The sequence below is a fragment of the Nicotiana sylvestris genome, chromosome 1, assembly GCF_000393655.2.
Source record: "Nicotiana sylvestris chromosome 1, ASM39365v2, whole genome shotgun sequence".
NCBI lineage: Eukaryota > Viridiplantae > Streptophyta > Magnoliopsida > Solanales > Solanaceae > Nicotiana > Nicotiana sylvestris.
Genome location: NC_091057.1, coordinates 136,125,231 through 136,136,762, shown reverse-complemented (window position 1 = coordinate 136,136,762; position 11,532 = coordinate 136,125,231). Strand labels below are relative to the sequence as shown.

Genomic DNA, 11,532 nt, shown 5'->3' with positions numbered 1-11,532 from the left:
CGAAATATAATATGCCGCTTTGGAGCACCAAAGGAGATCATGTGTGACAATGGACCACAATTTATAGGAGCTCAAATCACAGAATTTCTTCGAAGTTGGCAGATTCAAAGGATAACGTCTAAGCCATACCATCCAGTGGGTAATGGACAAGCGGAATCCACTAACAAAGTCATTATCAACAACTTGAAGAAAAGGTTACAGAATTCAAAAGGTACTTGGTCTGAGGTGTTACATGGAGTATTATGGGCTTATCGTATAACGACAAAAACAAGCACTGGAGAAACACTATTTTCAATGGTTTATGGTGCGGAAGTCTTAATTCCAGTTGAAATAGGTGAACCAAGCACACGGTACGATCGGGCAACGGAGGAATCTAATGATGAAGAGATGCGGGTCAACCTTGATTTGTTTGAAGGAAGAAGAGAAGCTGCATTGATAAGAATGACAGCACAAAAGCAAGTAATTGAACGATATTACAATAGGAAAGCACGCCTCAGATTTTTCAAAATTGGGGACTTCATACTTAAAAAGGTGTTCCAATATGCAAAGGCTGCTAATTCAGGAAAGCTATGTCCAACGTGGGAAGGACCATACAAAGTTCGTGACATTGCGGGAAAAGGAGCATACGAGTTGGAGACAATGGACGGCAAAGTTTTACCCTCACATTGGAATGCCGTCCATTTAAAGAGGTATTACTTCTGAAAAAGTACCCGCGGTCAGGTATCACCATGTTAAAATTTCTCTCTTGAATTATTAATGTTTTACTAACGATTTTAGATGCTAGGCAAAAAACCCTAACTCGTGCCAAATGATGAGTCACAACCTGCAAGGCAAAATGGAGTATTCTTAATTTCCCAGCCCAGGGTTACAATTAATCTGATGGAAATACACACGAGTTAGGTAGTCTTCATCTATAATCGCACCTCCGAGTCCCGTATATTTTTCTATTTCAGGAAAAGGGCCAAAGTAAAAGAAATAAACAAGTGCTCGAGGCTTCATACTTCACCGCTCAAACACTTGGGGGACTACATATTATACACAGATTTATGTAGAAAAACAGATACGAATATCGAACTAAAGTCGGCCACAAAGAGACAAGTGTTGAGAAAAAGTTACGAAGTTTTCAGCATTCATGAGAACAACAGAGTCATCTCTCAAACTCATAAACAAAGTTACCTCTCAAACCCTTCTTAATATATAAAGATAGGGTCATGACTATGTACTGAAACAGGTTATGAAGAAAAACCTTGTTTATTCTATGTTATGTACAAATCTGTTACAAGAAAAACAGTTACGAGAAAGTTGTAGATGTATTGTAATACATGTAATAGTCAAACACTTGTTAAAGTTCATGAATAAAAACTTGCCAAAGTTGTTTCATACAAAACATGTGTATTCCTATTTCTTTCATCGTATTATAACACCATTATGAAGTTGAGACGTCTTCTTCATTAAGTGTCGATAAAATAAAAGGGCCCTCTTTTATAAGCCTCATGTTGATAATCCATGAGAAGAATCATAAAGCATTTTAAAAGGATAAAAATGCTAAGCTATTCTATAAGTCCTATATAAATAGGCAAGAATAAAATATACAGAAGTACCAATAAAAACTTCTTAATATAAAAGACTAAGTACAAACTTAGTCAGCAAAATATTTGTTTTTTACAAATGCCCCATTATGATAACTGGGGACTTCGTCAAAAGATCCCTTAAAGTTGCCAAGGGATAACACCACCAATTAATAAAAACAAAAACAAAAACAACAGTAAAGTTTGAAATACATTCAACTAGTCACTGAAGGGGTTGGAACATCAGAAGTTGCAATTTCATTTTCAGGAGCAATTTCAATTGGGCTTGGAATGTTTAAATCACCGAGGGAAGCAAGAGTCACAGGAGCTTCAGCTTCCATGGACTGTGTCATAGAAGTTTCACCCTCGGGAGCCTGAATTGCAACTCCAATTGCCGCAGTAGCCACTTCTTCATTTAAAAGCTCTTCCGTTCCAGGAGCTTCAAGTGCAGGAGAAGGAGTATCAACAAGTTGTTGACTTTTCTCGATAGTGTCTAAGACTATGGCTAATTCAGATTGCAATCAAAGCTTTCCTAAGCAGCTTCCATCAAAACATCACGGCGAGATTTAAGGAAAGCCCAACTTACCTCTATGTTGAAGTTTTCCTCCAGAAGTCGATACTCCCTTTCCCACATAGCAAAATCATTCTTTAATATTTGATGTTCAGCTAAATGGGAATCAAGGGAAGCTTCAAGGGAGGCATGAGAACTCTTCAAAGCTCGAATCTCGTCAGAGAAGGTTTGTAAGTCAGCTTGAGTTTGAGTCAAGCTTTGCACTAATTCTCCTGCATACTCTTCTTTCTTGGCTAAAAGTGCCTTAAGCTCCCTGACTTCTTCACTAGCCTTTGATAATTGTTCTGACAATGAGCATTCCAAAAGCTCTTTATCTCTTTTAAACTGGCTTGAAGAAGCCTTGGCAGTTGCTAGTTCAGAAGTCAAACTACGCTTTTGCTGCTCCAGGAGATTTCTACTTTCTTGCAACTCCTCTATGGTCCCCTGAGCATTCTCAAACTGTTCTTTCCAATTAGCTGCTTCAAGCTGGGCTCCCCTGGCTATTTCCTCGGCCTCATGGATAGATTTTTCAGACTCATGGGTTTTTCTTTCCAGAAGGAAAATTCTTCCCATCAATTCTGTACCAATGAGGTTAGCCTACAGAGACAACTCATAGAAATGAGGATTTGTAGATTAAAAACAAAAAACTTGTTGGTAAAGGAAAAATACCTTCAAAGTAGAATGAACTATGTCATTCATCAGAGTCAGGCAGCTGTGGCTCTCCATCTTCTTCTTCGCAATATCTCCGATTAGAGGCTCGAGCCAAACATCAGCTCTACTAGTCTTTCTCAAAAGGCTATGGTTGGCAGGAACTTCAAGAGTAACACTTCTCATAGCCATGGTTCCACTGCTAGAACCCGCTTTTGTATGCTGAACAAAGGGAGAAGGAGCAATGGAAGGAGGAGTAGTAGAAAAGGTAAACACAGCAGCAGAAGTCATAGGAGTCAAAGTAGGAATGGAAGGAGAAGATGTAGAAACCAACACAGGAGCGGAAGCAGGTGCAGTTGAAACTGGTAAAGGAACGGAAGCCCTCAAAGCTGGTAAAGAAATACTGTCGGTTGGCAAAGGAATGGAGGAAATAGGAACGAATGAGGAAAGAGGAACTTCATCAAAAACAGGGCCGAGCTCGCCACTCTCAAAACCACTATCAAAAAGACGCTGAGTTAATTCATTAGTATCTCTTGGCACGGTGTCCTCGTCAGAATAAATCAAAACAGGCTCGGTGGATGAGGTTTGAGCAGGGGTATCTTCAATTTCATCACTATTAATGACTCGTCTCTAACTCTTGTCCTGGCAATTAAAGAGGTATCTTCCTCTTCCTCATTCTCAGAACTTTCTCCTATAGCTTTCCTTTTGGGAAGCGAAGCTCGAGCCTTGTTCAAATCAAGTGCAGCATTAGCAGACATGCGAATGGCCATAGCTACTTCAGCTGCCATTCCTCTAGCACCAAATCCTGATTAAAAGAAGGATACATAATCAACATTGAGAAAAAGGTGTTTAACATGTAAAAAGAAAAAAACATGTAAAAAGGGATATACCATGTGTTTTCACCTTCCAGCCGTGTAAAGAAGAAATTGATTTCCAAGTTCTTTGATCCTTAGGAGCAATCTTCAAAATTGAATCTATCCAACCATGGAAGTCAGGAATAAGTTCCACATCTCCCATGGTTGCTACAAAAAACCAAAAAAGAGACGAAGTTAGAAAAAGAATAAGAATTCTCAAAAATAGGTGCGGTAAATAAAAAGAAACTTACGTGCAAAATTCTACTTCTCAGGGAAGGGAATATTTATTTCACCAAGCAAGTCCACCGTACGTACAACAACGTAACTGGTGTACCATCCACGATCTCTGTCATCTTCAGGGCTTACCAAAACCTTTTTGCTTCTTACAGTTAAGGTAAAAACCCCATGGCGCATTAAATTGGGATGGTATAAATGAATAAGGTGAGAAAGAGTGAAGTTGACATTGGCTTTGGCAGATAAGTATCTTAGACAAGCCACTGCTCTCCACACTAGGGGACCGACTTGGGCCAAACAGATTTTAAAGAAACGGCAAAAGTCAATAATGACTGGGTCAACCGGAGGATTAAAACCCAAAGTAAATGGGTAAGTATAAACAGAAGAGTAACCACTTCTAAAGGAAGAAATTCTTTGATTTGGGGAAGGAATTGACATTCGAAGACTATTGCTCCAGTTACAATCCCTTCTGATGGTAGGAATTGTAAGCTCGGTCACTAATGAAGGATAAGTATCAGCTTTTCCTAAATTTACAATTTGCTTTTGAAGAGACGTTCTATCACTCCCAAAAGACAATCACTGGGAACAATTTCATCGACTAAAGGTTCTTGAGAAGAATCAAAGATTTTTTTACTTTTAGAAGAAGGGGTCTTCGGAATAGAACTCCCGATATTAGAAGAAGAAGAAGTAGGACCAGATAAACCACCACGAGCGGACCCTAGACCCAAGCTCCGAAGCCTACCTCCTCTGCCTCTCCTATGTCTTATGGGGGCATTGGGGAAGTGATCGAGAATTGGAACTTTTCTAGGGTTAGGGTTTGGAGATGACATTGTTGAAGAAGGATGTACTAAAGGGGAGAGAAAATACAAGTAAGTAAGAAATCGCTTGTTGAAGATCTATGAAGAAGAAGGTAAACGAAAGAGGGTTAAAAATGCTTATAATGACAACCGTCAAACTTAGAAGTGCAATGAAGGAAAGCCTATAATAAAGGCAACTATCATTTCGTGAATAATGTGAATGAAGAAGTCTCGAAAAAAGGGTGTAGAATTGCAGAACCAATCAGAAGGTGACACGTATGTAAGGCATTAAATGGAAGGGACAATTGAAGCGTCAGTATTTGTCATAATATTAATTACGGCGAAAATTCCCTTTTTATGAAGATCCACTTCCCAATTATTTACTTGATAAATAAATGGAAAGTGGGGGGACTATCTGTATTGGGAAAAAACTGAATTTACATTGTAGGTGACGTGGCATGACACGTGGACTGGTCAAACGGTCAAAACACAATAAATAGCCAAGAGGCACGGGCGACAACATATAAGGGAAAAAGAAAGCAACATAGGTGTGGGCCCTTACTAAAATAGGTACGAGTCTCGTACCTATCCAAGTCATTTAAAGACCGAAGATCGGAAGAAGTTGAAGATACGAATCTGATGACGTAAAAGAGTCTAAATACAGCATTAAATATCAAATACGTTAGAACATTTGAATTAAAAAGAAATGATTGTGTAACGTTTCTTTTAGTGTTATTTATTGCTCATAATTGCCTCATTAAGACAAAAACATTACATCTTCTCCTAGAATTAACTATAAAAGGAGAAGAACTCACCATCTGTAAGGATACGAAATACTATTGGGATCTTACTAAAATAAAAAACTATTTACTGTTTTACCATCATTCTCAAAAACATTTTATTTTCGTCTCCTGATTATCAGTTACCCGAATTTCTTTTTTAGCTTTAACCAAACACTCAGATTTTTGGTTAAACAATTCACAGTTGTTTAAAAAAAACATGAGAAAGAAATATAAAGCAAAATAAAATTAAGAGAGAAGTAGACCGGGGTGAAATTCGGAAAACTCCATTGCTGATATGACTAAAATCTACTTTCAGACCCCCTAGAACGAGAGAATCCATAAAAATATGAACCTTAAGAATAACAACGGAGAACAGTCAAGTGAAGTAATGATTTTTAGTACATTTTAAATTTTTAACTTTTCTATTTAAAAATAATATTTTTTGGTCAAATTTGCAGCGGTAACGTGTGCGGTGAGGATACATGAACTCTTCAGTTTCTTGCCATTATTATTATGCTGCTCAAAAGTCAATGTAGTCTTTACATATATCGAGATGAAACATTGGAGCCGATTTTGGAGGGGCTTTGTCACGACCCAATTTTCACCATAGGTGATGATGCCTAACATCGCCGTTAGGCAAGCCAACGGCAAACCATCAACTTAATTATCTATTTTTATGCTTTTGAAATCATGGGTTTCGTTAAGTAAAGTATTAATGAAACATGAAGTAAAATAATGATAATATCAGGTACAACCATAATCATCTACTAGAAACTTTTCAAAATTCGGTATCACAAGTGCACGAACATTCTAGTAGAATATACAAACCATTACAGCTATTGGTTGAAATAAAATAGACGGAAATGAAATATTACAGGAAGGAGGCTCTGGGTGCTACAGATCGGAGCATGGAGAACAACTCGTCACTAAGCCTTCGGATAGTGCGTATGCGCGCTCATATGACCACCTGAAGTATCTAACTTAGTACCTACAGGTCGTTAACTAGCTATTGGAGATTTGCTACGGAGATTTCAATGTATACTTGCCATTACGCTCGCAGGCCTCGGAATCACCTTCTGAAGCTTTACTTTATTATTGTTTACTTTCATTCCAAACAGTGATGTACTTGATAATCTTAGTTACTCTTAGTAGATCTTATGACTCTATACTAGTGGTTTTAGAGTTGTATATAATTGTTCGATTTAGCTACGTTATTTTATTTATCAGTTTAATGCTTATACAGTTAAGTTGGTTAATTCTGTTACATCTCAAGAGATTAGGTGCCATCACGATTTCTAAGGGGGAATTGGGGTCATGACAAGTTGGTATTAGAGATATAGATTCATAGGTTCTACAAGTCATAAGTTTAGTAGAGGTTTGTGAATCGGTACAGAGATGTCTGTACTTACTTCGAGAGGCTACAAAACTATTAGGAAATTCCACTTCTTTCCTCCCTTTTCATGCGACATTGATTCAGCTTGAAGCGTGTTCTTACATTCCTTTACATCCACTCGTATATGATGTTGCACGCTCAGTATCAGCTATGCACCGACGGTTTGTGATGCTGCGGATGGGCTACAAGGGGGCTATGAATGCTCGATCATTGTCTCAATGTGTTGTTCAGACTGAGGATGCGGATGTGTTGGTAGATCTTTCAGTTGCCCACGTGTGGGATGCAGCGGGTTTTAGTATCTGGGTGGTGAGTACGAGCTTGTGAGGATTAAATTGATCGCCTAGTTTTTGTGATCGTGGTAGAGTCATGGAGAAAGGTTGATTTGAGGCTAGTCGGTGGTATTAGAGGTTATGTGTTTTGTATTGGACTTCTATTCAGCGGAAGGTCAAACTTAAACCTTTGTAGTGGAAGGAAAATAGCAACTCTGTACAACTGCTGCTCTGGATAGTTTGTCCCTTTGTATGAGTGATGAACTAAAAATATTTTGTTATCTTTCGACTTTAAATTTTGTGTGTAAACTATCATGGCAATGTAGTTCTATCTTTTTTTAGTTGAATGAAGCTATGTTAACTGCAACTCAACGAGTGTTTCGGCCAAATAGGTGAACTACCAAACTTTCTGGCATAATTTGGGCCAATAATATATTAGTTTTCGATTAAATGTGTTGAACTGTTTTAGTGTTGGGTCCGTGCTTAGCACGATCATCCTCTTGCTAGTATAAAATAAATTATAACCTTTATATATGAAAAACCAACTTGAGAAAAACGAACTAATTTAACGTAGCAAAATATCAACAAGATTTAGAAAAAAATACACACAATAGAAAACTCAAAAAGTATTTTTCTATTTTCATCTAATTAAAATATTCAGCCATTTGTCATAGTAATCCTGGATTAATTTACCTAAAGAAGTAAGCAAAACTCTTCAAAGAAAAATAAAAACTTAGAAGACAGAATAAAAAGAAAAGGTATAATTACAAGTCAGATTATGGCATGTGAAAAATTGCAAAATTCATTTTTTTCGACAAAAGAACTGTTTTTTTCTTCGTTTTTTTTTCTTTTTTTTTTCTTCCCTATACACAGTTTTTTTAAATGTTCGAGCTGTTAGCAACAATTGGCTTGTATATCTCCAAATAGTAGCAACAATTGTTGATTGGGTGGTGAAGCAAGCATATTGAATCATGCACATAATGAACGAATTTCCCAATCAAGAAGAAGAGAACCATATGATTTTTCTCAAGCTCCTCAGAAAAAATAAGCTTATAAACAAGGCCCCAATAGCTTTCTTGTTATTAGGAGCTGCCGTCACTCTCATCACTAGTGTTAAGCCATACTTCTCCGGCCGGAGATTCCGCTGGGCTTGGTGCTTGTGTGTCTGTCTGATATTCTTCTGAATCTGCTGCCGGAGATTCCTCTGGGGATTCTGCCGGAGAATTTACTGGCGATTCTGACTGTGGAGCTTCTACCACTACTAGTTCTGTCGTCGGAGCTTCTGCAGAAGATTCTCTCGGAGATTCTGCGGGAGCTGCCACCGGAGCTGCCACTGGAGCTGCAACTGGATCCACTGTTGGAGTAATATTCACAAAGTTATGCTCTTTTTTTTTTTTAAAAAAAATTATTCAAAACGTAAAATTAGTATTTACATCTTGTACTATTCTTACACTATTCTTATTTAAGGTTTCAATTAATAGTTTAATTATGTTTTTGAAGGATATTTCTGACTAACATACACTAATAACAACAACAATAATTGCAACAATTACGCCTCAATCCAAACAAGTTGGAGTCACATATTTTTATTAATGATCAATAGTTTCTAGTTTTGTGTACATGTGTGTGTATGTATGCATGCACACATATAGATATATATCCACCCAAACATTTTTTTTTCAAGAAAATCTAAATATTGAATTTTTTAAAAAGTTCTTTTAGAAATCTTTTAAGAAGTTGTTTTGAATTTTTTTCTAAAACCGTCTAAATCTTAGGTTCATAAGAAGATTTGTCTTTACCGCTTCCCAAATCTTTGTATTCTTCATCATCCACAGGTGAGTATTCGACAGAAGTGTCTTGTTGTGGTGGTGATAAGAAGAATCCAGGTGTATAAGGGATACCAGTAGATGGTATCCATGCATCTCCATCTAGGAATTGTGATGCCGTGAATCGTTGAACACGATTTATCTGTAGTTCCTTAACGCCTTGCCATTTTACACGTTCTTTTTTGGATGAACCAGACCCTCTATTGTTGAATTCAGTATAGAATAGTGTGTTCAGAGCGAATGTTTTATTCCATTCCACCCATCCTTCTGGCTGAATCAAATCATCAATGGAAGATTCCATTATAATAGTTCTTGAGTACTCTTTCCATGGACGACCAAGATATGTTTTCACTTCCCCCTTGACCTCATTGTAAGAAGAATCAGCCACAATGCTGCAGTTTTGAAAGACAAGACCTGTCGGCTGGCGTGCATCTGTCCTTCCTTGTGCTGTGACAATGCAATGCTGCTCTTTCAGAGGTTTTCTTACTGCGAGAGTGCAGTTTTGGAACACAGCAGCACCATCGCCGAAAACAAAGTCTATGGTGCCTCTGATCACACAATCTCGATAAAATTGTCGATAGGTGTGGACACAGAGCGTGTCTTGGTAGCCATCGATATGGCAGTTGTAAAAAATTGATTTATCTGCTGCCACCCTCAAAGCTACGGCTTGGTGTTTTTCTGGACCAGCAGAGTTCTCGAACCCGATGTCCTTAGCAATGAAATAATCTCCCATTACAGCTACAATAGTCACATTTATCTTCTATTAAAATAACAAACAAAGAAGAGAATAAAATAATTGCAATATTATTGAATGAATCAGACAATATCAGTGTTTGACTGCCACTAAGTTAAGGAAACAGTGAAAAGCTTTTCGCACATACCAAAAATGCCCTTAAAACTCCCATTATATTTATATTGCTTAAGTTTAAAATTGAAGAGTTTGTAAATATAAAAAGTTATCACTCATTTTGAAATTAAGAATGTCATTAAAGTGAAACAGAGGGAGTACGTGTTATGAAACTAAATGGTATTTTATAATAATATTGTATATTTATTGTGCCAAAACTTACCTGCAGTTGCGGTGAGATAGGTGGGAGTGCCATCTTTGAAGTTTTGGTTCCCGGTGATTCTTGTCTTTGTTGGACCATCTCCAATGACCATCAAATTAGTCATAGAGCTAGTAAACTCTACTTTCTCATTATAAATACCCTGTTTGATGTACAGAACATAAGTCTGGTTTCTATTATTGGGGATGTTTTTGAGAGCCTCGTTAATAGTCTTATATTTGCCTGATCCATCCTTGGCAACAACAATATCAGGTTTGATTTCCTTAGCAGCAAGAAGTCTGCGCCTTCTCATATCAACCCAATCAGGCAACAACTCATTTCCATGACCTAAGACAGGGGCCTCGTCGAAAAGGAGACGACGACGACGACTAGAGCTGCCAGCATTGAGGCTTGTGAAGACAGATGAAATCTCAGTGATCATGTAAAGAGCATTGCTAGTTAGTTCCATCGAAGAATTCAATGCCCTTTTCATTTTCTCCTCTGTCTCTCCAGTGGTTTTCTCAAAGCCATCCAAACAAGTTTCTTGATATGTAATGGCACCACTTAACCAAATCTTCAAATCAGCAATCCAATGACTTAGATCATTGAACTCAAAACTCTCAAATTTGATGTGTGTTCTATTTAGATCATTAACGGCTTGCCATGCCAACTTCTGACAATTCTCCAGGGCAAGTTTCGCTCTTGGATCCTTCTCGAGTTTTTGCAACATTGTTGAATTCTCAATTGCTTCTTTAATTTTCTCCATTGTCACCTGAAATGACTTTTGGATAAGTTCTTTGGGATCTGAGGAGCCTTCAGCTGAGGACTCCAGGCTCTCAACACATGTATGTTGATAACGTGTTGTTTGGCAAATGGATTCAATAGCTTTTTGCGAAGTCGTGACATCTTGACCATTATTATCTGAGTCCTTTCCCTTCATGGTTATGGCTACTGCAACTACCATAGCCACCAAGATTAAGGAACATACACTGATAATCGTGACATTCCTCTTACGATTATTTCCCGCCATGTTTGATCTCTAATGGGAATTTTAACTCTGGTTGAATTAGATAGTAAAACAAATAAATGGAAATATTGTTGCTTAGCGTTCTTTTACCAAATTGTAACGGAGAAGGGCCTGGAGAATTGCTCTTGACCCTCTCCTCAAAATGGCTGAAAAAAGGAACGAATAAGAGAAAAGAAGTTATAGCATTTTCCCAAATTTTGTTCTGTTCTAGATCAGAAGCTTAGAGGGAAACAAGCATATTGACGGAGGATAAAAGTGAAAGTTGGTAATTTGTGTCTTATTATAGTTTCCAAAAAGCTAGGAGATTTTTACCACCGTCCACCGACTCCTATTTTTTTTGACTGATCAATTTCAAATCCTAAAGTTACGGGGGATAAAACATTGATGTTTAACCGTAGTCCCTTGGGTACATTTTAACCATACTTTTTACACGGCTTAAACACAGTAATACTTAACCTTAAGCATACAAATGATACGAACACGTTTATTTACACGTTTACAGGGTAAATGACCAAAAAATGTTAACTTCAGTCCAAAC

At 37.6% G+C, this 11,532-nt stretch overlaps 1 protein-coding gene across 1 annotated transcript; it reads right to left on the bottom strand.

Annotated features, from left to right (window-relative positions):
- Positions 1 to 7,708: 7,708 nt before the first annotated feature.
- On the bottom strand, positions 7,709 to 11,224 carry LOC104214360 (pectinesterase-like). Its single transcript, XM_009764015.2, has 3 exons — positions 9,992 to 11,224; positions 8,895 to 9,659; positions 7,709 to 8,449 (listed from the first exon to the last, which is right to left on the bottom strand). The coding sequence occupies exons 1-3, from the start codon at positions 10,995 to 10,997 to the stop codon at positions 8,178 to 8,180; spliced, it is 2,043 nt and encodes a 680-aa protein (XP_009762317.1). The 5' UTR covers positions 10,998 to 11,224; the 3' UTR covers positions 7,709 to 8,177.
- Positions 11,225 to 11,532: the final 308 nt, after the last annotated feature.

Excerpts from the sequence above, each read along its gene's own strand:
- LOC104214360 (XM_009764015.2), bottom strand. The coding sequence starts at position 10,997 with ATGGCGGGAAATAATCGTAAGAGGAATGTCACGATTATCAGTGTATGT. Across the intron at positions 9,660-9,991 it reads CTATCTCACCGCAACTGCAG|CTGTAATGGGAGATTATTTC; the intron begins GTAAGTTTTGGC and ends TGACTATTGTAG. Across the intron at positions 8,450-8,894 it reads ATACAAAGATTTGGGAAGCG|TGGATCCAGTTGCAGCTCCA; the intron begins GTAAAGACAAAT and ends TTACTCCAACAG.